General features: G+C 41.9%; 3 protein-coding genes across 7 annotated transcripts in view; 2 read left to right on the forward strand and 1 right to left on the reverse strand.

The window, feature by feature from the left end:
* The first annotated feature begins 10 nt into the window (after positions 1 to 10).
* Positions 11 to 4843, forward strand: LOC147136653 (ATP synthase F(1) complex catalytic subunit beta, mitochondrial-like). The gene is made up of 10 exons (XM_086051963.1): positions 11 to 236; positions 809 to 982; positions 1080 to 1254; positions 1684 to 1805; positions 1881 to 2065; positions 2808 to 2966; positions 3827 to 3949; positions 4019 to 4231; positions 4318 to 4519; positions 4604 to 4843. Exons 1-10 carry the CDS (start codon positions 131 to 133, stop codon positions 4699 to 4701), a joined length of 1557 nt encoding a protein of 518 aa, XP_085908089.1. The 5' UTR covers positions 11 to 130; the 3' UTR covers positions 4702 to 4843.
* LOC147136654 (coiled-coil domain-containing protein 89) lies at positions 4239 to 8449 on the reverse strand. 2 transcript variants are annotated; one of them, XM_086051967.1, is made up of 7 exons: positions 7834 to 8449; positions 6509 to 6981; positions 5630 to 5760; positions 5419 to 5555; positions 5273 to 5349; positions 5101 to 5181; positions 4239 to 5009 (listed from the first exon to the last, which is right to left on the reverse strand). In XM_086051967.1, exons 1-7 carry the CDS (start codon positions 7927 to 7929, stop codon positions 4952 to 4954), a joined length of 1053 nt encoding a protein of 350 aa, XP_085908093.1. In that variant the 5' UTR covers positions 7930 to 8449; the 3' UTR covers positions 4239 to 4951. The 2 variants fall into 2 exon arrangements, with proteins under 2 accessions (XP_085908093.1, XP_085908092.1); XM_086051966.1 differs by having other exon boundaries at positions 5082 to 5181; positions 7834 to 8443.
* lrp2a (low density lipoprotein receptor-related protein 2a) overlaps positions 7646 to 15462 on the forward strand; it is a 49945-nt gene continuing 42128 nt past the window's right edge. For 2 of the 4 annotated variants that reach the window (XM_086051942.1, XM_086051943.1), the window contains exons 1-5: positions 7656 to 7789; positions 9051 to 9370; positions 14504 to 14611; positions 14790 to 14912; positions 15323 to 15439. In XM_086051942.1, the coding sequence (XP_085908068.1) occupies positions 9088 to 9370; positions 14504 to 14611; positions 14790 to 14912; positions 15323 to 15439 (631 nt within the window). In that variant the 5' untranslated portion in view covers positions 7656 to 7789; positions 9051 to 9087. Of the gene's footprint in view, positions 7790 to 9050; positions 9371 to 14503; positions 14612 to 14789; positions 14913 to 15322; positions 15440 to 15462 lie in introns of all 4 variants that reach the window. The other 2 variants (XM_086051944.1, XR_015089605.1) reach the window with 2 other exon arrangements.

Genomic DNA, 15462 nt, shown 5'->3' on the forward strand with positions numbered 1-15462 from the left:
GTACCATCCTCCTGCGGCAAAAGAGGGCATTACAGCACGACACACTGCGCATGCGCATGATTGTGCCGTCGGCTCAGGATTTGATTCTGAAGCTGTCCTCTGAGCGGCTTCACCTTCAGCCATCTTAACCATGCTGGGTACCGTTGGACGCTGCTGTAACGGGGTTTTACAGGCTTTCAAGCCCGGTGTCAGCTCATTGAAGACATTCGGCGGTAGAAATGTGAGCCTCAATTTGGGTAAGTTCTGTTTTTCACCTCGCTCGACTGTCATTGCTAAATGTCCTCTGAACTGTGCCCGATGGACGTGGCCCCTACCTTCCTTGCCTCAAATGTTTGAATCAAAAACGAATATATTCCATTCTTCATGTTTTTAGTTGAATTTGTGCACTTTAAAAATTGGTCATTGCATTTCTTTTCAATCTGACCTTGTTGTCATGTCCGCCTCTATGACCTTTCATTGTCAAACACTGCAAGCTCATTCTAATTGAGTGTGGGGAAAATAACATGTACAGAAGTACAAATTATTGTGATTGACTTTCATAAATGTTTTTTTCCCCATGCCCGCCTGTCAGCTAAATAAGGTAACCACAATGTTAGCTTTCAGCATGAAGAAACAGTGCATATACTGACACTAAAATATTAAACATACAGTATTAATTGTTACAATTACAACTGAGTTCTAAAGTATGTTTTGGAAGCTGGGATAGTTCAGTTGCATTCGAATCTTTGAACTTCCTCGAGTGGCCCAGAAATTATGGTTAGTGCACTTGCTAATCAACTTCAACTGAGTTTTTAATGTATCATTGCAGGCAGGGGCTATGCAAGCCCCGCTGCTCAAGCGGCTCTCGGCAATGGACGCATCACAGCCGTGATTGGTGCTGTTGTGGATGTCCAGTTTGACGAAGGGCTCCCCCCAATCCTCAATGCGCTGGAGGTGACAGGCCGTGAGAGCAGGCTGGTGCTTGAGGTGGCACAGCATCTCGGTCAGTGCTTTAACTATGATACCGAAGTCGCAGCATGGTGCAGCAAAGCCAACGAATAGTTCTTTTTTACACTCTCTTCTCTTCTGCCTTTCTTCAGGTGAAAACACAGTCAGAACAATTGCCATGGATGGCACGGAGGGTCTGATCCGTGGGCAGAAGGTTCTTGATACCGGGGCCCCGATCAGAATCCCTGTGGGGCCAGAGACTTTGGGCAGGATCATGAATGTCATTGGAGAACCCATCGATGAACGTGGTCCTATTAGCACCAAACAGTAAGTTTTCTCGGGCCACATTTTATATTCCCCTATAGCAATTGTAACAAAAACATATATAGATTTAAAAAAAAAAATTTGCAGACTGGCTAAAAGCTCAGATAGTTAACTTTGCACTCACATTCGCTGACACCCATGTCACTCACCAGGCCAGGCTCCGCCTTTTAAAGCCACAGACAGTCAAGGTCACAGATAGTACAGTTGAATGTGGGGTTGGCAAACCCAAGTGGACAAGAATAACCTCACATGCACATTATGTGTAATAATGCAAAATATTTTTAATACACAAAAAAATACACAGGAAAAGCAAACAGTGCTGAAACTTTTTTTCATCCGGAGAGTCATTTGACTTTCCAGCGGACTTCTATTAATAGATGTTTTTAAACAGCAAAAATGGCCAGTTAAAAATAACCCCTCGCTGTCTCTCAGGACTGCGCCTATCCACGCTGAAGCCCCTGAGTTCACTGACATGAGTGTGGAGCAGGAGATCTTGGTCACTGGCATCAAAGTGGTAGATCTCCTCGCACCCTACGCCAAGGGTGGAAAAATTGGTCAGTAGCAAGACAATGTTTGCATTCTTTTACGCGAGCAAGCGTCTTCGAACTGTTGTACCTGTTGTGTGCCAGGTCTGTTTGGTGGCGCCGGCGTGGGTAAGACTGTCTTGATCATGGAGTTGATCAACAATGTGGCCAAGGCTCACGGTGGCTACTCGGTGTTCGCTGGAGTCGGAGAGCGCACCCGTGAGGGCAACGATTTGTACAATGAAATGATTGAGTCTGGCGTCATCAACCTGAAGGACACCACCTCAAAGGTAAAAGCTCACTCACTGCCAGCCATTTTAGAACATTTTGACTTTTACAAGACCAGGTAAAAGCTCACTCACTGCCAGCCATTTTAGAACATTTTGACTTTTACAAGACCCACGGGATATTGTTCAATCATGATGTATACAGTACGCCGAATCTATCAAATTAAAGAATTGACTCTCAAAGGTAGGTTTAAATAAAATGCATCCGTTTCTCCCAGTGGACTCACAAACGGGGCTGATCTCGTTATCTAAAATGGTGTATCGCTGCCATCTACTGGTGGCTGTGCATCAGTGAAGTTGTTTTCGAGCTTGAAATGTGAAACTTGTAAGGCCTGTCATGATAATTAATATAGCTTGATGAGAAAGCTTTGAGTACAGTAATTCTTTCTAAATTTTCAGCCGTACAATTACAAAAAGCTGAGTGGCATAAATACAATTAGCTAATATTTAAGCATCATTTTAATGAACGGAGCCTGAGTCCATTTTTTAATCTAAGGTATTTTATTGTTCTATAATTCGATGCCAATGTTCAATTACAGTATCTTGAAGTTAGTTGCACTTAAAAAGGATGTACTTGAATGAATATGCTCTACTATTACATCAGTGGCAAAAAAAAAAAAAAAAAAGATTTTCGAGGGACAACCACAGTTAAAACATGGTTGGTGCCAGTGTATGCATACCCGATGATGACGCAGATGCACTTCATCCATTCCGCTGTTTTAACACCTAACGTTTGTGTTTTCAGGTGGCGCTGGTGTACGGTCAGATGAACGAGCCTCCGGGCGCCCGTGCCAGAGTCGCTCTTACCGGCCTGACCGTTGCGGAATATTTCCGCGATCAAGAGGGACAGGATGTGCTTCTCTTTATCGACAACATCTTTAGGTTTACTCAGGCTGGATCAGAGGTATGCAGTGTAACAGAGGAAACACAAAAATGTGAGGATAATTAACATTCGGGTGAAATTTCAGGATGAACCTAAAATGCACTATAACCTTTATAGATGAATTTAAAGCAGCACTGGGCAAGAATTTGACCTTAATACATTTTTTTTCGCAACTCTTTTGATGAAACATTGACTTACAAGCAGTTGAATGGGACTTGTGTCATTCCTTGGGGGAGTCTGTATCGTTTTTACTGGCACTAAGCAACTTTGGGGAGGATGGGAGCAACCCTGGCACACCAAATAAATACAAATGTCCTGAATTTCTTTACGGCATACTCACGTCCTCCTTACGCTATCAGGACGGAAGTCGCTTCGAACGTCTATGCGCTATTACTGGTGTCATGGCAGAAGCCCCAAAACAAACAAAAGTATTTTTTAAACAAAATTAGAGTCATTACCTCATAGCTATTTATCATTCACACAGCCACTGGAAATAGAAATGTAATTCAGTCCAACTTGCAGGCCAGCGAGAGTTCAGGATTTCACGACACTACATGCTGGCGCACATGGGAAATGTGGTTGACTTTTGTCAAAACACTACTGCTTTTGTCCACACGGCGCCGCCATAATCACCAAAAACTGACATATGACAATGTTGCTTTAATGACCTACTGTTCAGCATTTCAGTACATTTTGCCTAACTTGCTGTTCTCCATCAAGGACCTGAGTAGCAAAATTCTCAGCAGTCAAATTAAGTTCACCCGTAAAGGAGTTTTAACTTCAATCAGAATATCTTGAACATTTTGTGAGTTTGCATCAACCTACATCATAGTCCATTTAGTAACACTGGTATTTGAATTGATTGCGTAAACGCCCTTCAGGTGTCCGCCCTTTTGGGTCGTATCCCCTCAGCTGTGGGCTACCAGCCTACCTTGGCCACCGATATGGGTACCATGCAGGAACGAATTACAACCACCAAGAAAGGTTCCATCACCTCGGTCCAGGTAAGACCGCTGGAAGAATTGATGCGGCTTCTATTGACAGAATCAAACGAAAACGCGTTGGCATTGCAGGCCATTTATGTGCCCGCCGACGATTTGACCGACCCCGCTCCCGCCACAACCTTCGCTCACTTGGACGCCACCACCGTGCTGTCCCGTGCCATTGCCGAGCTTGGCATCTACCCCGCCGTGGACCCCCTGGATTCCACCTCCCGCATCATGGACCCCAACATCGTGGGGTCCGAGCACTACGACGTCGCTCGAGGTGTACAGAAGATTCTCCAGGCAAGACTTACGTCAACATTTTTATTTATTTTTTTAATGGTGGATCAAAACGAGATCAAATGAGCCCCCGACATCATCTTTTTCAGGACTACAAGTCATTACAAGACATCATCGCTATTCTGGGTATGGATGAACTGTCCGAGGAAGACAAGCTGACCGTCGCTCGCGCTCGCAAGATCCAGCGTTTCCTGTCCCAGCCTTTCCAGGTGGCTGAAGTCTTCACTGGCCACATGGGGAAGCTGGTGCCTCTCAAGGAAACAATCAAAGGATTCCAGAGCATTCTAGCAGGTAGTGCCGCACTGGGATATATTCCCGCAATGGGATAGCGCTCTTTTCCCGTTAAAACCTTCCTCCCGCCTCCTCTCTGTTCAGGTGAATACGACCCCTTGCCCGAACAGGCTTTCTACATGGTGGGTCCCATCGAAGAGGTGGTCCAAAAGGCAGAGAAGCTGGCAGAGGAACACTCTTAAAATGACAATGGATGGAAGTCTCTCTAATTTGTACAGTATAATTTCTATTTGAGGAACTTCTGACCTGTCACGCTAAGTATGTTGCTTGTATCGCTCCGGAAATCTTAAAAATGAGATTAAAGATGACATTGTGATAAAGCAATGCTCAATCTTGGGTCTTTTTTTTTTTTTTTTTTTGGGTGCATTGATTGGTGGGAGGGCGATTTGCAAAATCTGAAGGTTTAGTTCCTCAAATGACGCAGTATCTTATTTAGCTCCCTTTCCTTAGTAAGGAGATTGCCGCTGTGTTCTTTGAACGCCTCGAAATCCTGTAAAATATGGATAAAAACATTGAGTACCCGTTTGTATGGGATGTGAGCATTTTTGTCTTCACAGCAAACCTTTTTGAGCGTCTCGTACTTTGTCTTGGCTTCTTCCACGGCGGATTTGAGCGACTTGACTCTTTTATCTGCGTTCACTGCCTGTGCTTCCTGTTTAAACCTTAGTCCAAAGAAACATGGCGGCATTATTTATCGGTAGTACGTTTTCACTACAGACAGCAGACAAATTGAGCGGTCATGTTTATATTTACCTTTCCTCTGCTTTTGTGTGGGCTCTCTTCAGCTCTCTATTTTGTAGCTCAAGAAGCCGGAGTTCTTCTAGCTTCTCCTGTGATGACATAATTGCATTACGGTACATAAAACGATACATTCGGATGACCTTTTTCCTCAAATGTACCTGTATGGTGTTCTCTTGTTCCACAGACGTACGCAGCAGTTTGTCTCTCTCTTTGGTGAGACTTGTAATGCTTTTGCTCATTGTGGCTTCCTTCAACGTGTGCTGCTCCTCGGCTTTTAGAAGTTTCAGTTTTACAGCTGATGGCGAAGAAGCCAAAAGTTCCTCAGTGCCTTCCTATGTCACATACAGAACTGAGTCGCTTACCACCTACCTTTCCACATTTGTTCTGCGAGCTCATGTTGCTGCTGAGATTTACTCAATTGTTCGAGCAACGATGCCTCCGTCTCTTGACGCTCTTTTGATTGTTTCGAGGATGTTGATTCACTTTGGGCTATTTTCTCGCTTTTAAACAAAGCAATGTGTTACATCTTTAAATATTGTCGACCAGAGACCCCTCCACCGCTTGACAAATCAAGCCAAAAAGTAAATGGTACAACTACAGTGGTGCCTTGAGATAAGAGTGAACAATTATCTTAAAAAGAGGATTCTATTTACTACGCCTTTCAAATGAAGTTAAACTATCAAACTAAAAATAAAATAAAGGGAATTGCACTGTGTATTGAAAACATCCAAATAACTTTGCATTTAGAATGCCCCCACTAGCTTAATGCTAACACGTAATGGAAAACCCCAGTGACAGGTGCTAGCCTGGTGATGCTAAGGTGTTAGCATTGATAGTAGTGGAGTTTGAACTGCTACTGATTATAGCACTTTGAGAAACCACTCTTTGTGTCTGCATGACGGTGTAATACTGCCCCCAGTGGCCAATGCGGACACCCCAGAAGGAGCAGCACAATTAAATGAATTGAAGCATGAAGTCATGATGCACAATTTAATTCTTTACATTCTATGTTATTACTCTGTTTTTATCAAATATATCATGTACTATCTTCCCTAATAAAAACGTGATTATTATTTTTTTGGTTGGGGTGGGGTGAGGCTGGAACACAACAGCATTTCTCAATGGTGAAAGATGATTGTGTGTGGTCATGGGACAAATTAAACTTGTACATCAAGGCACCACTGTATTAATTTGTTACTGTGAATTAAAAACAACAACAACAAAAAAATATATATAAACACATCTTACTGATATGCAGTCTCCTTAGTCGTGAACTCCTCTGTCAAAGCTTTAATTTTCTTTGTCAGGTTTTGAACTGCCACTTCTTTATCATGTAACTTTTGGGAGAAAAGGGTGTCATTTTCCGTCTGCAGCTGCTTGTTTTCCAGCTTCAGCTGCGCATTCTGGTGTTTGTACTCCTCCATGAACATGATAATGGCTCGGCTGTTGGCGTCTAAATCCAGGAATCTTTTTTCCACAAGTTCCGCTCTCTGCTGCTTTTGTACAACTTCTTTCTGACAGCTCTCAAGTTGCGTCTCCAGCTGGGCCTTGACTTGCTGCAGGCTTTGGCATTGGTTGAACAGCTCATCTGACCTGTCCTTTAGTACACAGATCAGATTGGCTTGTTCTTTTATTCTCGACTGCAGCAGCAATGTCTCTGTCAAATCGGTGGCGGAAAGGTCCTTGCATTTCTCCAAGGTCTTCTGATTGATGTCCATGTGCTACAGAAAAGACAGGAAAACAAAGTCATTGGTGATAGTGGTAAGCATCCTGGACGCTAGGTGACCACTGTTAGCTACACCTGCATATTATTGCCTTGACAAAGAAAATATAATTTGGTTTTCATCACTGTTAACAATTATTCATCAGGAAATTATACAATGTCACTTAAAGTGTCCAAAAATGATTTCTTAATTACAAATATGTTTTTCATCTATCTATGCCAGTAAGATATACTGTAGTGACCGGCAGAACAATTGAAAGTTCTTCAATTTTCTGTCAGGTTCACTGTACAATAAACCTGTTACCATTCATACAACAGGATTATTTTGGTGGTCATACTTTATGTGACTTTTTTCGGGGGGTGTTGTGCCGTGAAAGTTTTCTTATTTAAAAATAAAGGCTGGGAGACACTGCACATGTACCAATAAAGTGTCTACTGTTTAAAGTACCAAAATTAAAGCTGCATATCACAGAGAATTACATAGAAGATACATGATCTTATTGAAATATAATCAATATGTAATTCCTAAATTATACATATAATTTGAAACCTATTTATTTACGTTATTTTATTTTATTTAAACTTAAATTTGGCCTAACATTTTCACTAGAGGGCGCAATACGTTGCTAGAGAAGAAATTAAGTAATCATAGATTGAAACATTTTTACGGCACCTATTGATTTAGATTTTTTTGAAGTTTTAGAAACAACACGTCAACAGGTGACGTTGGCTTCCAATAATATTCGCCGACTGAACAAAATCAATTCCAACCGACAAACACTGGTTTGAACATGAACCGGACGAAGGTAAGTGTAAAAAATGAAAAGTTGTCTATAGGAATGATACTTACGGCAACGTTGAGTGACAGTCCAGAAAGTAACAAGTTATCCTCAGACCTGGTCACTTTCTTTCTCACGTATTCGGACTTTCTTCGTTGGGACGACATATTAATCTTTTCTTAATGTGTTTTTGAGCTAAATATTCAGGACTAGGTTGTTTTCAAAAACTCGTTTTGACTAGTTTAGCCACTTCGCGCTTTAATGAAGATGCTAGGCTCCTATTTTTATGCTAACTCTATGGACTAAAATACTTGTATGATTGCGTACTCAACACTTGGAGAGCACGAGGACCTTCTACAGATTTCATGACGTCTGCAGGTCGTGTGTGTGTCGTCCTGTTCTTGAAAAAAGCACGCCACCAATCTCAATCACAAACTTCAATTTACATGAAAAAATGATTTGGGGCAAACACAATTCTATTACAACAACATTTATGTACTTTCTTGAAATTATTTCTCGTTGTTTCTTTATTGTTCGTTTTTGTTGTGGGCGTTTTGTATTGCGTTGTTACGGTAAAAGAGCTAGTGTCACTGTCATATTATGTCGTCATTTTTTTTCAACGGATAAACACTGAAATGGACACAAAATGGACTATTTAATGACAATTCAAATTTTAGATTAGTGTCACTTATTATATAATACAAGCTAGGCCCCCCTCGAAAATGAGATGATGCATTTCAAGAGGGTATCCTCTAAAGTAAAAAAAAAAAGAAGTTATTCTTTTTTTTTTTAAATCACGAAAATTACAGTAAATTGTTGAATCACGTGACTATTCGATAAAAATAGGAGCGCGGTGCATTGTGGGAAACCCAAGTATACCCAAACAGAGTCTTAAAGGTGCCTGAAAGAAGTACACACACCAAAACACGTTAATAAAACTGTTCCCTTTGTTCAGTTGCTTGGTTGCCGTTGGAAACTCACGTCATGGCAACAGGTGACATGTAGTATCACTTTATGGCCGCTGCGTGGCAGCCTCCAACTATTAATTTACAAACAATAGCTCATCTTTCAAGGGAAACACATGGTGGGTGACCACTGTTGTTTTCCATAGAAATTCCAACTTCTATTAGGAGAACTTTATTAATGTCCAAGGTAATCATGTGAATGGGAGTGCTGATCCAGAGTTACCTTTTCTATAAGTCAGTAATGCATTTCTTTTTTAAATACAAGTAATCGCTGTTTAATATCTTTTGCAGTTAATTGAGTGAGGTCTTGAATCTCTCCACAGGACTAAAGTGCAAAGCAGTGATGTAAGGTTTGTAGTCATGGGAGCTGCATATCATTATGCAGATTCCGCAGCCCGCCTTGAGGGATTTATCCACAGGGTTGGGGGAGCGGCTGTCCTGCACTTTGCACACGCCCCTTTTGATCAAGTCGTGGGCCAAGGAGCCCAGTTCGAGGAGAGCCAACAGCATCCCAGCCCCCCCACCTCCAGTCCCTGCAGCTCCTCCATCTGCACAGTGGAGCTGGACGGACCAGCCAGAATGTGGAGAGCGGTGCCACTCCAACTCTTTCTCCTCTTATTCTGCTGGTTGTGCCAATCACAAGGTTAGTACTATGTTTTGTTTCTCTTGATGTATTTTTTGTATTGATATGCGGGGCCCCTCGTTCACTTGTTGCTGAAGTCGTTTCAGTCTATGGGACTGATCTGATTGCAAAGAGCAAGCAATTCCATTCGGTTGTCTTTCTGTATATTGCAAATTAAATCATGAAGAGAATGGTGGAAAGTTGTTCTTAAGTGAGAAAAATGTTGACATGCAAACAGGTACAGTAAGATGAATTTTCCCACTCAGTGTTATTACTTAAAGGTTGAGCACAAAGGCGCCCCTTCAATCAGAATGGAAGTTCTCCTGGAGGAACTTTTGCCTGAGCTTTACTGTTGCTAGGTAACAGAACGGAGCATGTGACTTACAATCTGTAAGTACTAAGAGGTACTGGTTAAAAAAAAAAAGTTCATTTCGGTGAGGCAGACTTTGAGCCGCGCGCCGCAAACTTCAACTCAAGGAATAGAAGTGACTTTTCTGATAAGGCCGAAACGTCAGGAATGCCCCAGTTTGACTCTTTCTACATTTTAGTTTGCTGTTTGTCTCTTGTGTTTGTAGCCCAGCTAGATCCTGCTTCTCAAATTGTAATCTGCTTTCTTTTTGCTCAACCCTTAGGATGTAAGCTTCTTAGTGTGAATGTGGCTACTAATTACACTGCAGCTGCTGTAGAATGGAAGCATTTCTACCTAGGTAAAGCTTGTAGAGCCACAGCTTCCCTACTTGGATATGCCCTGGAATAAACTGGATGATTTCACCTCAACTGTTATCTGACGGACAAAAATAGATTGCTTGGTTGTCGAAATGTGCTTAGAGTAAAAGAATGAATAATATCCCGGATTTTGCTGACATTTGAGATGTGAAGGATGACTCGTGTGACTTTGTCAGCACGTTTGTCATCAGTGCTAAAATAAAGACTGACAGGCCACAACTTTAGGTGCACCTGTGCAATCTAATTACAGTCTATCCGATACATAATCATGCCTAGTTTTGATTTGATAAACTACTGCATTAACAATAGGTTTTTTGTGTGCATGTGTGTGTACTGCAGCGGTGCACTACTGCATGGTCAGTGTACTGTAGTAAGTTTTGCAAAAGTTCCATTATCATCATATTAGCTTAGACCAATAAGTATTTCGATAGTATCACCTGATGACACACTATACGTGATTTGTAGGGCTGTCCTGATCACATTTTCTGCACCCGAATCGGAGTCACTAGATTTTGACCGATACTGAAAAAAATCAGCGCGTCCAAACTGTCATAATTGTCTTCTTTTTTTTTTTTCATTTGAATGAAAAAAATGAACATGGTACCTTTTTATATGGCTACAGTGGTTCAAACCAAGTAATCAAACAAAATGGCTCAACTTTTTTTTTTTTTTTTTTAAGCTGAGCCATGATTGGTTGTTACCTGTGATGTCATTTTCAGGTGGATTTTACTACTTAAACACACGGCATAATCAGAATGCCGTGTTTAGACTCGTGGGGCTGCATAGAACATATTCTTACAAACATTTTTGGGTTGACTTCCAGTATGAAAATAAAGATCTTCTTAAATGGTCGATTGAATCAATTGTGAAATTACAATTATAACAGTGTAAGGTTAAAGTAAAACTAAAGCACCTAACTTCTCTTTTAGTAATGAATTACTCATTAGATTTGCTGTGACAGTTGGGGGTACTTTCTCCAGTAAGTGCTTGATCCCCGCACAACCCAACAACACGAAGCCCCCATAAACTTTAGTAACGCCTTATCCAGGCTTTGCAACACTGCAAAAATGCTGGTAATGCGTTTTGTAGTGAACAGAGTTGTTATCTGTATTCATTCACATTTTCTTTAGTCACGGGGAGCACTTTATATAGCCTATAAGTTACTCTTTCATATGATTGTAAACAGTTTGCTGTGATGTGGTCATGGTGGGAGGTTTGACCGAGCTTATTGTATTGATGAAAAACACCTTTTGTTGTGTTCAAACTTGGACTGCGCGTGCATGTTAAACCTCACCCTTTCCGGCGCAGGAGCCTAAATCCTTCTACAGCCGAAACATTACTTTAGAAAACAGGCGTCGTCGCAAATAGATGTTTTTTTCCGACTCATAGGTTTGTGACAATGCGGCTGTCTCATTGCCTTGTGATCACTTCATTTCTCATCATGTTTTGCATAGTAACATACACTCCCACCCCTCTAAAAAAAAAAAAAAAAATGTGGAGGATTTTTCAGTCCTAACCAAATGAAGGCTGTCGGTCCACGCTCAATTCAGGGGTGCGATGCCAGTGCCAAAAGCAGTCAGGCCTTTCACTGTTTTGTTTGTAGCACTAAGCGCCAAAGTCACTTGTTTGGCAATTGACTGCATTCTGCTGCATGCATTTCCATATGAAACAGGCCGCAGCACTTTGCTCTGACGGCGTGGACAGCTCCAGCGTTTCATGCAGCCAGCGGACGTTTTCTTTGCAGCTCAGTGGGTTCCGAGGCCCGCGCCAAAACAAGCACCATTGGCGAAAGCTTAGCGACACCACAAGAGATGTCTCAGGGGTCACTTGTGGGTTCTCCACGGATCCAAACCCAGTGTACCCGCCTCTCTCCGTCGGGATGACACTTCCACTTATGAGTTTACACCGCTACCGGCGCTTCTTTTGTGCCATTGTGATTCCACGGTGGGGTTGGGGAGGGGCTTCATTGGAATGAAAATTCCTCTAATGTTCTCCTCTCAGAATAGTGGGGCATCTTTGCCGCTGTGTTGTCTCCTGCTGTGGGTTTAAGTTGCAATAAGAAAAGACAACGCCAGACAAAAGGGAAAGGAAAACACTGAATTAGACCAAAAAACGCTTATGTAAATTAAGTTCTAAAACGCGGAGAGTTGGATCTTGAAGACCATAACATAAGTGTGTGTGTGTTTCTGAGAATGAATCCTCACAGCAAACTTCGGAAAGGCCTGAGTCACTCATGAGTGTGTCCATGGGATTTTTTTGTTGTTTTTGTTATATATAGCTGACTACAACGCTCTGTGGATCAGTGAAATGTCAGGCCAACAAAGCGACACAATATTTATACATCTACGCAGGTCCTAGAGTACGAAAATAAGCTCGTCGTGAGTGAAGATAGCGGTTAGCTTTGCTAGCGTCGGCTATTCCAAAGTCTTGTGCCTGATAACGTACAGACAACACTTGTGCCACTTTACCACTCTGTGTCAGTGCGTCGTAACACTTGTCGCAGTTCAGCATATGGCCATATTACGCTACAAACATGTGGAATTACTTCACCAAAAAAATGAGACTGGTAGCACAGTCACTTGCAAACTATGCTAGCCAGTCCCCAAATACAATAAAATGACAAGTGCACTAGAAACAGACAAACAGAGGAATGCCACTAATTACAACGACTACATTCAGCATAATGGTAAGTTATGTTTTTAATTGTTTGTTATTGTTTGCCAGTCTGCTGAAATATGTCTCTCTGAAACTGGTCTGTGGCATAAAAAAGGTGTCGGACCGCTGTACTGTGCTAAAAAAAACCAAAAAAACATGAATGACATCATCGATTAATCAACTTCAAATCGACTTTCATCTTATTGTAGTCGACTACAAAAAAAATCTTTAGCTGTTAGACTGCTAATTAAAAAGCTCTTTTTATTCACGTCACGAATTAAGGTTAGGGAACCAAAGCTTTGGTTCGAGGTCACGTTGATGACAGCTGACATCACTACCCAAAATGATAGTCAAGAAACACGAGGCAAAGTTCACTCCTAATGTGGTTGAGGTCAAGGCCGTCAGTTTCTTCCGCACCAAACTCATTCAAGGCTGCTTAATGGACATTTTTTTTTTTTTTTTTTTTTTTGTGCACGAGGGCTCTGTCCTCTCGGAACGGTCATTACACTAAGTTTGCTCTTTGTGAAAAAACTCTTGCAATTTTGTCCATGTTGTGGATTTTTTGAAAGACCATCATCAAGCATTCTCCACCAATCATCACTTGACCTCACTAAGAAATGACATTTCATCTCAGGCTGGACATTGTATGCCATAGATCAGTCTAACAGAGCCACATGATTGAAATGCACATTCCTGTTCAGATAGTTGTGATGGAGTGTTCTGACACTCAGCTATGCTGCCTGAATCAACCCCCTCCCCCTGGAAGATGCCAGAGAAGGCAGTGTAGTGGTACCTTATCTCCACAGATGCCACTCATCGGGAACATCAAAAGGAAGCTCGTACGAGTGCAGAAGGGGATTGCGTAACATCCCGGGAAAGGGGGGGGGTGGATGGCACGCTTGTCTCCACTCTCCACCACTCATCACCACTTTTTTCATGACCTATGGAATACTTAGCATTCATACTTTGCGTTCGAATCAATTTTTAAATAATTACAAAGAACGCTGAAGCACCAGTCACTCTTCACAGCTTCAATGATCCTCTTAAGCAACTGACCTGTATAATCACTGTGCCACTTTTTCTTCTCTTTGCCTACATTATTACTGCATTATTTGCACTTCCTGCAAAGTAGTACGAGTGTGACATCAAAAACAACCCTGCGACAAATTCATGAATTTCAATAATAATGCTTAGGCTAATCATTTATAATGAGATAATTTTGGTAGAAGTCGTTTTAAACATCATAATTTTTACTGTGGAAGTCAACCCAAACATATTTTGTTCAAGAATATGTTCCCAGCAGGCCCACTAGTTGAAACACGGCATGCTGATTAAATGTTACGTTTGTGGAATATAAGTTAAGCAGCAAAATGCACTCGTTTTGAGGCCATCTCTGGGGGCGGCCATTTTGTCTTCTGTCGACTGAAAATGACATCACAACTGCTCACAACGACCAATCACGGCTCAGATTCAGAAAACAGGCCAGCCGTGATTGGTCGTTGTGAGCAGTTGTGATGTCATTTTCAGTCGACAGAAGACAAAATGGCCGCCCCAGAGATGGCTAAAAACCAGTGGATTAACTCTTATTCCACAAACGCAATATTTATCAGAATGCCTTGTTTCAACTAGTGGGCCTGCATAGAACATATTCTTGAAAAAAATATGTTCGGGTTGACTACTTTAAAATCATAAAATAATGTACAAGGTGTCCCCCACTCTACCAAGTGACAATATTTAAATGTATTATGTGTGTGTGTGTGTGTGTGCGTGTAGGATGTGAACTGGGGCAGTTCCGCTGCGGGACAGGTCGATGCATCCCATGGGACTGGCACTGCGACGGAACATCAGACTGTTCGGATGACTCTGATGAACAAGAATGTCGTGAGTCATTCACTAACCTACTCACAACCTGACAACCTCATAGCTTGCCTATTGCGATTTTTTTAATGTATGCTTTTACTTTATTGTTGGACTTATTAGTAATTAACGATCAGCTTTTTTAAAAAAAACAACCTTTGGGGTGAAAAAGAGACAGTCAGTATGCGTCCCTGCCTTCCAGCTCAGATAACATGCGACGACAGTCACTTCCAGTGTTTGAGTGACGGCGAGTGTATCCCGGGTGTGTGGGTGTGCGATGATGAAGAGGACTGTGAAGATGGCTCGGACGAGAGGCAAAACTGCCGTAAGTTATCTGTCTTCCAACGAACCCCCTCATTAGCTGTGAATTCACCATGTCACTAGTCTGTGTTTTCTTTTCTTTTTTTTTATATTTATTAAATTCGATTGCTTTACTGAAATCCTGAAAAATCATAAAATGTTTTCCTTGCCACCTAGGTGAAGGTCCACTCTGCGCTCGATAAATCCGAACATTAAGCCAAAAATGTCTACCCTGTCATTGTCCACCCTGTCAAACATCCCACATTATGTTGCTCTTCACATGTACGTTGTCTACTTGCATTGAATATGAAGTTCAGTGGAAAATCTCGACTCTTCTGGGTGATACTGCAAAGTCTCAAAGTCATATTTTAGGGTGATATTGATTCAGAAACTTTTTTTTTTTTTACTGCTTCTAAATCTCCAATCCATTCTCAGCTGGGAGAACCTGCACCAGTGGACAGTTCAGCTGCAGCAACGGGGCGTGCGTCCCGGCTGAGTACCGGTGCGACCATCTGCCCGACTGCACCGACGGCTCAGATGAGAGAAACTGCAGTAAGTCTTGTCCCAGGTGGTTT

This window comes from Filicampus tigris, chromosome 14, assembly GCF_054856515.1.
Source record: "Filicampus tigris isolate MCC_2025a chromosome 14, RoL_Ftig_1.0, whole genome shotgun sequence".
In the NCBI taxonomy this organism is placed as follows: Eukaryota; Metazoa; Chordata; class Actinopteri; order Syngnathiformes; family Syngnathidae; genus Filicampus; species Filicampus tigris.

Excerpts from the sequence above, each read along its gene's own strand:
- LOC147136654 (XM_086051966.1), bottom strand. The coding sequence starts at position 7,929 with ATGTCGTCCCAACGAAGAAAGTCCGAATACGTGAGAAAGAAAGTGACC. Across the intron at positions 5,182-5,272 it reads CACACAAAAGCAGAGGAAAG|GTTTAAACAGGAAGCACAGG; the intron begins GTAAATATAAAC and ends CTTTGGACTAAG. Across the intron at positions 5,010-5,081 it reads AGTACGAGACGCTCAAAAAG|GATTTCGAGGCGTTCAAAGA; the intron begins GTTTGCTGTGAA and ends CATATTTTACAG.
- LOC147136653 (XM_086051963.1), top strand. The coding sequence starts at position 131 with ATGCTGGGTACCGTTGGACGCTGCTGTAACGGGGTTTTACAGGCTTTC. Across the intron at positions 237-808 it reads AAATGTGAGCCTCAATTTGG|GCAGGGGCTATGCAAGCCCC; the intron begins GTAAGTTCTGTT and ends GTATCATTGCAG. Across the intron at positions 1,255-1,683 it reads GGTCCTATTAGCACCAAACA|GACTGCGCCTATCCACGCTG; the intron begins GTAAGTTTTCTC and ends GCTGTCTCTCAG.